This window comes from Gavia stellata, chromosome 30, assembly GCF_030936135.1.
Source record: "Gavia stellata isolate bGavSte3 chromosome 30, bGavSte3.hap2, whole genome shotgun sequence".
Taxonomy (NCBI): domain Eukaryota; kingdom Metazoa; phylum Chordata; class Aves; order Gaviiformes; family Gaviidae; genus Gavia; species Gavia stellata.
The window spans coordinates 4,014,656-4,026,540 of NC_082623.1; the positions used below are offsets into that span (position 1 = coordinate 4,014,656).

The window sequence follows — 11,885 nt, forward strand, 5'->3', positions numbered from 1 at the left end:
AGAAGAACATTAAACATTTCTCCAGCAAGAATGGCTCTCAGGGCAGTCAACTCCATCTATCCAACAACCGTTCAAATTACTACCTGGGTGACTGTGTGATGCAAACCCTGGAGATGTGAATGGCAATTAAATGGGAGGGTACTATATATGTTCCTTCTGGAGTTTTATCAGCATGACTAGGTACTGAAGGTTTTTGAAGCCAGCTGAATGCTTCTATTTCCTGGTTGTGCTCATTTGTTACACGCTTTACGCAATTCCTTTTTGATATGAGATGAATGATATACAGCATCAAACCTTCTAATTTCATTTTGTGAGCATAATTTAACAACATGGTGGTTTAAAAACAAGATTCTGACTACAATCTTACATGTCAAAATTGCACAGGTCGATACGCTTTTCCAGACCCTGGGTGGCAAACATCATGATCTGATCCCCTTCCTGAAGCGAGCCTTTTTTTCCTACAAAGAGGAAAGATGTGAACGCCAATGGTTTTAAAAAAAAAAAAAAAGAAAAAGAAAAAAAAGAGACTGTTGATTGAGTTACAGAGCTCCATCACGGGAATGTCAGTCTTCTGTCCTTATCACTATTTTTGGACGGCACCTGAGCTTGGAGTTGTTTTTCTGAGATTCTTGCTTTGTCCTGCACTGTTCTTTGAGTGTAAAAAAGAATGTAGGCCTGGGTTTTGCACACCTCCTCCACGCTACATACATTCAGTTTGGAGTCATTGCAGTGGACCCAAAAACCTAGGAATCAAAGTGAGAAAGAGGACATTAGTAAAGGAGGCATCATTCCTTCTGAATGCATTTTGAAACTGTTCATAGGAAACATCCACAGAGAAAAAGGGTGAAAGGCATCTCTATCTTTTCGCCTACAGATGCTTTGGAAAGGAGTTTCTAATCTGGAAAACATTTTCATTGTTTCTGTGCTGTTAACAGAGTTTAGAAATACCAAATCATAATTTAACCAATCACAGCCCCAAAATTCAATTAGGAACATAAAAATTCCCTGGAGATAGCCAATTTGTACCTCTTTCTCCACAAGTCAGAAGGCAGAGTCAATACTAATTCATCTGCAGAAAGAGACTGCTGGAAATTCACAAAAACCCTGCGGATGTTATTCATGAATAGTCCCTGTCCAGTTTCAAAACACTTTCTGTTTATCTCATCATCCCAAGGATACTGAGAAAAGACACCCAGCTGGAGCAGCTCCACGGAGTTACATCGCATGAGAAAATGAAGCATTCATGCTGTTAACAGCAAGCAATAAAAGGCATCCCGAAGGGCTGCAAAGCAAAGAGCAGCAATCTGTGGCTTTATGCAAAAAAAAAAAAAAAATAGAACATGCTACTAGCAATACATTCTGGGAAACAAACTACTGAATGTCATGAAACTTGATTCCAAACAAGTTTGATCATAAGGCTTTACAACGCACTACGCCTATGGAATAAAACACGAGTTTCTTGAATTTGTTTCCCCCGTAATAAGGCACACGCACCTCCCTCTGTGTTGTAGCAATATGCTGTGTAGTGTCCTGAGCCAAACCCTTTCCCGTGATGCATCACCACAGCGGAGAGGTCATAGACAAAGGTCTCTTTGTCAAGAGAGGAGAGAGAGTCCCTGCAGCAGTAAGGTTCCATGTTTAATACCTGGTCAAAGAGGACATGGACCCCAATCTTCTCACGGTGATTACGTTCAGACCACCTGCAAACACAAGGGCACGAATCAAAGACTCGGGATCCTGCTTCTGGACAGGGGTATAGGGCTGTGGGAAGATGCACACAGAAGTAGCCACTGCTGCACAACTCTGAAGAGCTTTCCTTGCTAGGGTCAAGTAGGCGTCATATCATTTTTTCCTTCCGTTTTCACTCTAGCATGTACTACAGCCATCTTTTGCATACAGCTGATTCTCTCATTGATGCCCATTTGTTATAGTTAGGATATTGTTGAGATTTGCAACAGCCAAACACAAAGAAAGCCAAACATGTACTGTGACAGTCAAACAGCATTTAAAACACTCAGTTACATAAACACTACACACCTCAATTACCTGTGCTAGCCATTTTAGAAACTTTTATTAACATCTTGAACTTTGTCTGCTATGTTTTATTCAACAGGTAAATACATTATATTGACCTTTAACTATCACAGGCTTCCAGCTTCAACAAATCTTTCACTCAACTTATCAGTCCAGCAGTCTCACAGCCACTGTTTCAAGTTGTCTGCAAACTCAGACAAATACCACTGAGTACAATTCAAGGAAATCAGTATTAATATTTACAAAATATTACATTGTGTGTATAGTAGAAAACATGCTACAGACAGGCTACTGATTGTAACAGAAACAGTACTCTGAGAGGGTATCACATGTCTGGTTTGGGTAAAATGTTTATGCACATGCATTTCCCAGAAAGTGAGAAGTAACGGGCCCACACTAATCACTTCTTTCCAAAAAGGCAGAGGCAAGTCGCTTGCCTGAAACCACGTAGCGTGCCCCACTCACCTGAATCGTTTAAGGTGCAGTCGGAGGACCTGAGGTAGTCTGTAGATCATTAACTGCTTTTTAGCTTCACTCAGAACAAGAGGTTTAGGAGAAGACTTTCGCCGTTTGCCTACCAAAACAAAAAAAAAAAATTAAGGCAAAGATTTTTAGGGTGTAATCCATTTTCAGAAGGAGAAAAGAGCACATTCTGAACTCTTTTTCTTCCAGTAGCAGTAGTCCAGCTCACATGCACTCAGGATGGACACGCAGGTAAACATTTCTTAGGAATTCCTTCACAGAGCAGGAACTTCTCTAGGATCAAAACTCAGACGCTTAAAAATACTTAAACTTTTTCACTTTTGTGATGCTCATAATCACACAATCAGTTATCACCTGCAAGCTGCTCATGCTGACATGTTGCTCTGAGAAATACACTAGAAATACTAAGACAGAGCTAGTGCCACAGACATCTAGGGCTGTAGCAGTTTCAACAGGTGAACTACTAACATACAAATAATACTATTTGACATTGTATTCTGTTAAAATACTAGTTATTATTCCACTAGAATAGTGGAATAGTAGTAGCAAGCTTCACCAGCTCAAGAATATTGATACAAGTCAGCAGAAAATGCTTCCAGCAACGTTCCACCTCCCGCAGGGTTTCTGCGTTCCCCAGAATGCAAGACAACCTCTGAATCGAAATGGGAGAAGAGGAAAAAAGGTTTCCCTTCCCAGCGATTACTCCTTCCAGGACACTGAACATACGACTACACCAGGAGGAAGATAGGTAGCTTTCAGAGCTTCCAGTAAGAAATGTACCGGTTAATTAGATTTCTGCACCTCACTGCACCAGTTCAGAACAGATGGGTTGCTCCTCCTCCATCACGTCTGACAAGCAGTGCCCCCAATAGTTTTTGGCGCCTAGACGAAGGCTGGATGCCTTTCCCTGACTTTTTTCAGCTGGTTAATGTTTCCTTAGCCATTTAACTCTAAAGTAACTGTTAAAATTCGGGCTTTCACAAAGAATGAAAGAAAACAAGAGTTAAGATGAAACTGTAGTCGTCCCTATCAGCACTTTGTGAACTTTATTTGTGAATCAGAATCTGTTCAAATTATATTGGCTTTGTTTCAAGAACATCTAGTCAACGATTCTTCCTAACGCTTTGTGAAGATGTTTGGTAACAGATTTGCAAATTGATAGAGAACAGATCTCCACAAATATTTGCTATTTCAGCTGCTTAGTTGCAATGTAAGTCAAATTATTGCCATTTTCCTCCCAAGGGGATGAACATTTGCCTTAAATACCTGCATTAAAAAAATTTAAAATCCAACTTATCAGAGTAGCTGAGCTGCACAATTATACACATGGCTAAAATTATTTTCAGGCGTATAATGACCGTACACTCAGACCTACTACAGGAAGGCAAAAGTCATCTTCTAGCTGAGCGCAGCAAAACATATGCATTCATACAACAGGTAATACATTAGCCCGAGACTCCCTGAATAATGTCAGTTCACTGCTTCTTGACAAAATGCTTACAGAGAGATGGAAAGTCTAACCTGGCAGCAGACCTTGAGAACACTGCATTTGTGATTTCTGGTTAAAGGATTCAACCAAGAACAAGGAGCATATAGATGACTTGTTAGGAAGGCTTTCCTGCCATGCAGAGATGAGCAAACCACAGGGGATAAGGTTCCTTCTTTTGTCTCTAAATCCAACCCCCTCTCACCCAAAAAATTCTTGAAGTTGCCTTCCGCTCCAACACAAATGGTGAGAGCAGTTCTGAACAGGGTCGTATTAAAACCTTAGTAAATGCACTGCTGAATGGTGGAGACGAGAGAAAAATGACGTATCAGATCCAAACTGGTGCCCAAAGGAGCAGAAGCTACTAACAGGAGGAAACAAAACAGCACGAGCAGCAAGGAAGAACACTGTTTTCCTAGACAGATAGGCCACAATACATGTTTTCAGACACACAAAACACGCATCAGAAACCTCTCACTTGGAAAAAGAGACAGTGCTTCTAATGGCAAAGACATCAGCAGGATCTGACTTACTGTTGCATTGGTCACACGCATATATCCTCCCTTCCAGAGCTTCGGTCTCGGTGAACTTGGCCAACATTTCTGTCAGCATGCACTCTGTCTGGTTAACAGGGACAATCCCTTTCTCGATAGAGTGATAGCGCTCGGGGAATTCCAGGGAAAGGTCCCAAAAGGGCTCAACGGTGTTGGATTTGTAGTTGCATGTTATGCAGGTGACCTGGGAATGAAATGTTTATATGCAAATTAAGTTACGTACATGTACACCTGCAGACTGACATTTACATTCACATCTAAATAGCCAGTATATGCCCAAAAAGGCAGCGCAGTTTCACAGACATGACGACGATCTGCGAGTTAAGAGAAACACTGCTTATTTCCAGTTTGAAAGCTGTCTATCTTGAGCAGATAATTTAAACTACTTTCTCAGTTCTCAAAAAATGGAGACAATATTCACCTTTATGGGATTCACTTCCTTGGATAAACACCATTACAGGTATAATACCAATTCACAGTCAGGTAACAAGCACGTTGGATCTGTTTTCTACTACAAAACCCACACATTTGCATTTACTATACAATCTTCCTTCCATATTTTCTCTACTTTCCTTGCGTATTTCAAAGTGTGTAATTCCTTTCATGTTTCTTCTGCTAACTATATAAAAATTATTCATGAATGGAACATGAAAGGATAAATTTCAGGTGCCCTTGTTTTTTTATGTCATCCCAGAGTATTATAAATAAGAACAGCAGAAAAGTTTTCAATTAAACTCAGAGGCAGAAAGTGAGAACGTGAGGAGGTAACAAAACCAGAAAGCAGGTCTGGTTAGACTCTGTTATTGTGAGAACCATCCACCAAAAACCAACTTCCAGCCTTGCAGCCTGGCAGCTTCGTCCACTGAAGGCACCAGTAACTTCAAGATGGATTCGCAGCTAGCAGATAGGGAACAAGTCTTCTGTGCATAGAGGGGTTTGAAATTAAATACAGTACACGTACACAAGAGTTACATAAGTAGAATAAATAGCTCGGCAAGTTATTTATAGTGTGTCATAGTAACAGATAAATTACACTGATCTGTGCACATATTCACACTGTTAACAGAGACCTACCACTGAATCTAGAACACGGACCACCTTCCAGAGTCAAGAGACAACTGAACAAAGAGCTTTTAGTTAAGAAGTCCACAAGAAGTTCGTGCACTGCAGAGATGATTCAAATGAACCATGACTTCAAGCATCCTTTCCCTGAAAAGCCAAAAGCTTTAACTTGAAAAATACACCCTTTAATCTTTAATGTGCACGTAAGTTCTTATGAGTGGTAAGCTTAGTAAGACTGGCACTGAGAAGGACGATATAAATAGTAATGAGAGCGCACACATATAATACGCTTCGTGGTCTGATCTTGCAAACTCTCAAGTGTCAAGTTATGCGCACATTTCATTTCTCCTGGAAAGCAAAGGTAGTTGAGGACTTTCAAAATGCTCTCAGGGTCTGCCTTGTGGGGAATAATACATTTCAGACAAGGGAACAACACAGGAATAAGAGACCGAGCACCATGACAGGCACTTTCAGCTCCTACAGAAACGTGTTAAGCATGCTCAGTGTCTGAAGATTACTTTCAAATGCCTGAAAAAAAAGCTATTGTCACAGACAGCTTATTCTTTATAGCCCAAGAAGACTGCCCTCTCTGTCCTTCATCATATTCTTTCTAGCCATGGAAACAAAATGAGGAAGAAACAAAATAAATTACAAAGACACTTTAAAAACACAGTAAAAACTTAAAACTCAGGGCTCAGAACTTCTGTACTTGTGCAGATTTCATTCTGAAGTGGCAAAAGTCAACTGAATTTACAATACATGTGACAAATATCAAAATGCTGACAACCTGCACAGCAACCCAGCAGATTTCTTTCTCAGGAGGCGCTCCTAAGCAATTCCTCTTACATATCTGGTGGCTCCTCAAGAAACAGAGCCTTTGCTTCCTGGTGTGAACGGCTCCAATTGATTTCTGTGCAAAAGCAGGTGCATACCTGACTAAGCAACTGCCCATGAAAAATGGTGTTCACCACCTTCAGGACCTGCTTGGTGAGCTTCCTCTGTGAGAAAGGGATGAGGATCCTGCGCTTTGTTCCTTCCGACTCCAGCTCCTGCTGTACTTTATCCAACAACTCGCAGAGGAATTCCTGAGCGTCCTGCTGATCATAACCTCGAAACGCTGGGATCAGACTCCACACAGAGTGCAGCATGGCAAAGGGGGACACGAGCGCCCACTTGCCAGACCACATCACTCTAAAGAGGGTGTGCAATTCGTGACAGAGGGAGATGTGCTTTGAACTCGGTTCCTTGGGTTGTATTAGTTCTAAACTCCTGCTTATTGAGGAGCCACCATTTAAGCCAGCTGGCAAGCTCTGCGTGCCATATGATCCCACTTTGTCGGTCTTCCCTGACTCATTAGCAGCAGACCCATTTGCCAATTTGCCAGGCATCCTAGACTTCCCATTCACAGTTTTGGCTAAGAGTTCTTCTGTTTCACAGAGATCAAGTGTCAGAAAACATTCTCTAAATTTCTGGAGGTGACTTAGCACTTGCAGAATAGAATTCATATAACATGTGTTTCCCAGGTTCCTTAGACCCGTTACCCCGGGAGTCATCAGAGGCTTACGCCGGATGGAATAAAACTGTTTGAATTTGCTGCTCTGCATCTGCCTTGAGGTAGGGGAAGCGGTCGCCACCTCCCTGAATTTCCTTGGAATCAAGTTCTCTCTGTGCACATGAGACAACAGCCTTGCACTCTTCCGCGGAGGAGTGTTTGCCAGCTCCTCCAGGAGTTGTCTCTTCATCTCCTGCCGCCGCTGCCTAGCTGCCTCCTTCTTTTTCTCCAACTCCTCCATTTGTTTCTTTTGTTTTAATTTTAGCTGGCCTCTAGAGCTCTTATCAAACCAGGTCCGCAGCGCCTTTGCAAGCAAGGACTGGCGCCTGTGCCAGAGAGCTGTAAGCATCTGAGATTGTCCCTGAAGGCTTCTTTGATGGCTGCAAATGTCCTCTCCCAAAGCCATCGATCGCAACGTCCTGCCACTTCTTGTTGACGGATCATGTTTTTGACTTTTAATTGCTGACAGAGAACTTCTCAGCAATTTCAAATCACCCTCCGGGTTATCATTCAAGACATAATCTTCACAAAGGTAACAAAAGACGTACAGATCATTAACTTCCATTGCCAACGGATGCCTGGTTTCTTCAAAGTGTTTAAGTGCATGCTCCTCGATGTACCTCCCACAGGCTACGTGGGAGCACTTCAGACAAGCCCAGATAGATTCAGTTGTCTGGCAGTCCACGCAGTGCCACTTCTGGGGGTTCAGGATAGAGTGGTCCTGGGCGAGTCGTAGCCGCCCAACATGTTTGCATCTATCCATGTCTTACAGAAGTCTTCGCTGCTTTGACCTTGGAAGGCAAAAAAACAGAAAGAAAAGGATCTTAGAGCCACTATACATATTTAAAATCTCTTTGGTACCAGCTGTAAAGACCTGTAAAAATACAGATGTAGCGTCTTGTCAATCCTGACTGCAGTTTTCCTTCAACCGACTACACTATTTCTGCGCACAGTGTTTTTAAAAGCAGTTTTTAGTACCAGCAAAAGATATTGGATTGACAAGGTCTACAGAATAAAACTGTCTATCTGTCTACTAAGGACGGCCCAGACAGCTGCCAGCACGCCTTACCCAACCTGAATGGCACGCTTCCAAGGAGAAAAAGATTAATTCAGTCCACACACACATTTGATCTTTAGCTGCCCTCTTGAAAGTGATACATACAAAATGAATTTGGAATTGGAATGCATGTCATCAGGAACTAGACTGAGGTTACCAACTTCTCGCAGAAGCCACAAAAATATCAGATAATTGTCATAACCAGACCATTTGCAAGTCTGCAGGCTTAACATTCTACCCTCGAATTCTCCGATTTCCCACAGCCTCCCAAACATTTTAATGTTTAAAAAAAATCAGCAGGTAAAAAAATGAATTGTGTAACACCATGTTATAGTAAACCTAAAGGAACATCTGTGTGTGTACATGTTTGCGTGAGCGCACATAAACAGAAAAAGCAACTGATTTACTAAATTACTATATTGAAGATAAATCAAAGCAGGGATACTAGAAGGCGCAAAAAGCTTTCACTCCGTGTCCTGCGCCCATATGTTTCATAAAAGATACTCAGCCGCACAAAGAGCACAACTAAAACACCGCATGCCAGCACTGTGGTTTCTTTTGTACAGTCCCTCCAATGCTCTGATCCAACGGAAAGAGATCCAGGCACAGAAACAGCGCCCAGACCCGCTCGCACGCCCTACTCACGGAGTCATGTTTAAACATCCTTTCCTCCGCGACGCAGCATCCAGGGCGCGGAAGATCCCCATTTCAGCCAAAGGAGTCTTGGCGGTTCTTCGAGAATTTAATTACTACTTAAGTCTTCATTGTAAGGCAGCACAGCTTCAAAGCCCTAGAGAGAGAATATTCTTGTGATGCACATAAACAAACTAAGAACGCTGGCAGGGTTGCTTTTGAACACGATTAATCCCATCAGTGCAAGAGCTACTGCGGAGAACACATTTATTACAGAGAACAGAATTATGTGGAAGTCAAAGCATGTACACACCTAGGAACCCAAATACTTAGATGTTAAGAAACATCACATGGAAGAGGCACTCCGGAATTTCATTTTCTGATAATCTATAAATCTGCTGATCACATGTAGCCTCTTCATCATAAGTCTTTTGTAGTGGATGACCCAACATATGGCAGAGAAAAAATGTGAGTAAAAAAAACTGAGCAAAAACGTGCACCTCCTGTGATCACTTCAATTTTGGCTGCTTCGATAACTTGGTGAAAGAAGGGGGGAGGAGATGGGGAAAAAGGAAAAAAAATCTGTCCTGAATTAAATTTCGTTTCTAGATGATTTTTCAAACAATAAAAATGAAGTAATGAATAGTTGTCAAGTGTGAACGGCAACAAAATAAGAACTACAGAGGAAAGAAAAATAGGAAAAAACTGCATTTTGCCAAAGGCAGAAAAGATTGTAAAAACGTATCTGTTGTAATAATCCAAGAAAGACTAAATTAACTTGCATACGCATCTACGACTACAGCACTTCAATACAATACAAAGTAGTGATAGGAGGGACAGCAATAATATGCACAGAGAGTGTCAGGTCTGGCATACAGAATATTTAATTAAAAAAATCATTTTACGAGGGGCAAAGTTTAACATAACGAAAGCCACGGCACACTTTCCCAAAGCTTTAAGATACGTATTGAACAGTTGCCTCCATTGGTATGGAGAAAACCTATCTGACCAGGCTAAGAGAACATATTTTCAGTGGTGGTCCCCAATTTATGCAAATTTACTTTAATGACGATCTTTTTCCAGTGACACTGCTGCTAAAGATGGAATCTGTTAAAGAAAAATCAAAGCTCTTCCATTCTTTAACTCTTCTCAACTTCAGATTAAAGCATAAGCGGCCACTTCAGAATTCATCTCCTCAGAGTGATTCTGCAGCATCTAAATAACCATTTTAGTTGTTTATTTAAAACAGTTCAAAAATCTGCTACACCTCTCCTTTGGGCTGTGGTCATTCACGCACAAATCCTAGGACCTGGAAAGACACTTTTGGAAATGCTACCTAAACAAAGGACTGATTTGGTCTCCTCTTTCCAAGTTGGAAACATCCCTTCCCACCTTCCTCCCTGACCTTCCCCCCCCCCCCTTTCTTCTTTATTTTTCTGCTCAGGTCTTGATAGAAAATTGTGGAATAATCCTGTCTAGCCTTGGTGAGACCAAGTGGCATAGATTCCAGCTTGAAAGAGTATAGACACTATGGTAACATTGACAGCCTTCATTTACATAAAAGAATACTAATTATGTTGTATCATCAACATCTGTGATTCTGCTCGCTGCCATATGCGACAGTGTTGGGAATTTAACCCTTGAGTCTCCCCAGCATATCCGAGATTTGTACTATCTAACAAAAATGGGCCTTACAAATATGATTTTCTAGAGACCAATTAAACAGCTGCCAAGCACAGTCGCCCACCAGCTCTGCAAGGTCTCGGGACACAATCTTTTCAAAGGGCACCGAATTTATCCTCAATTTCCAAGGAAAAAGAAACAATGCTGATACGTTGCTAGTTTCAGCTGGGTAACAGGCTACAAGGAATCAATCACATACCAGATACAGTGCATTAGAGAATCGTGTTTAACAATGAAGTAGGCTGTCAGTATATAAATTACAAGCCTTTTGTCAACTGCTTTTGCTTTTCCTGTGTGGGCCAGCAAGATTTCCTGCTTGAAAAAGGAAAGAGATTTTAACAACGTTGGTCAGTTAACAAAGCAGCTTTGTTACACCTTAATTCAGTAATTCTCAGCACAAAAGCATCTTTGATACTGCATGTGATATTCCCCACCTGTTTCTCTTTAGGTATCGATGGATACTTCCCCTGCAAATCTAAGCCCTAATACCATAGACATTCGGCTGCTGTGCAAGTTAGAAAGAAACGGTGTTTATTTAACCCAAACCACTTAAATGATATGTCTTTTCAATTTCCTTAAATAAGATCATCTGCTTTTCATCGGTGTGGTTTTCATGTCAAAGCTGAGAAGGCAGAGCAGGCTGCCTGCACAGCCAGGCTGCCGGAGCATCTGCATTGCTCACGACAGCGCGCAGTAGGCTGGCTTTCCATGCACCTGGCTGCGGCGCGAGCGGAGCCTCTGCCGTGCGCCGCACTTCGGGATTTCTTCTTCACATTCAAGATGCCCGTTACTGACTCGCATTTTTGACCCCTTCCATGAAAAAAAAAAAAAATTAAAATTGGCGCTCTGGTGTTGTGCAACACATGTACTAAAGGCAGCTGGAGCGTCTGCAGGTTCAGCCTTGCCACCCCACACGCAAACAGACTGCTAAATAAGTCACTGAAAGACATGCACACGACTAAGAACGGAATTCATTCCTCTCTTTCACAGAGGTAACAAATAGCTTGCCACAACCTACTAGCAAGAATAAAAAGAACACACCAACAGGAGAAATTACAAAGCTCTGATTAAAGGAAAACACAAAGATGAGTCAGAACCTGTAAACACTTGCACAAGGGGAAAAACAAACCTTGCAAAGATTACAGGGCTGGAGCTATTTAAGATATTGCAACAACTGAACGCAAATTTATGTGGTTGATGTGACAGCCTGGGACAAGCCATGAGCAACAAGAAAGTTTAATGATGGAGAACTAACACCTTACATTTTAAGGTCCTGGAAACAAACAGAACTCTTCTCTTTGCAATTACAGTATATCAGGTTTATTTCTTGGTTTTACAATT

General features: G+C 41.6%; 1 protein-coding gene across 1 annotated transcript; it reads right to left on the minus strand.

The window, feature by feature from the left end:
* Window positions 1-552: 552 nt before the first annotated feature.
* USP49 (ubiquitin specific peptidase 49) lies at window positions 553-7,937 on the minus strand. The gene is made up of 5 exons (XM_009807262.2): window positions 6,552-7,937; window positions 4,537-4,741; window positions 2,500-2,608; window positions 1,495-1,700; window positions 553-743 (listed from the first exon to the last, which is right to left on the minus strand). Exons 1-5 carry the CDS (start codon window positions 7,932-7,934, stop codon window positions 553-555), a joined length of 2,094 nt encoding a protein of 697 aa, XP_009805564.1. The 5' UTR covers window positions 7,935-7,937.
* Window positions 7,938-11,885: the final 3,948 nt, after the last annotated feature.

What these genes read in the sequence shown, in the direction of transcription:
- USP49 (XM_009807262.2), bottom strand. Translation starts at nt 7,934, where the DNA reads ATGGATAGATGCAAACATGTTGGGCGGCTACGACTCGCCCAGGACCAC. An exon ending in CTGCACCTTAAACGATTCAG is followed by an intron (nt 1,701 to 2,499) that starts GTGAGTGGGGCA and finishes TTGTGTTTGCAG; the next exon opens with GTGGTCTGAACGTAATCACC. An exon ending in TTGCTACAACACAGAGGGAG is followed by an intron (nt 744 to 1,494) that starts GTGCGTGTGCCT and finishes TTTGATTCCTAG; the next exon opens with GTTTTTGGGTCCACTGCAAT.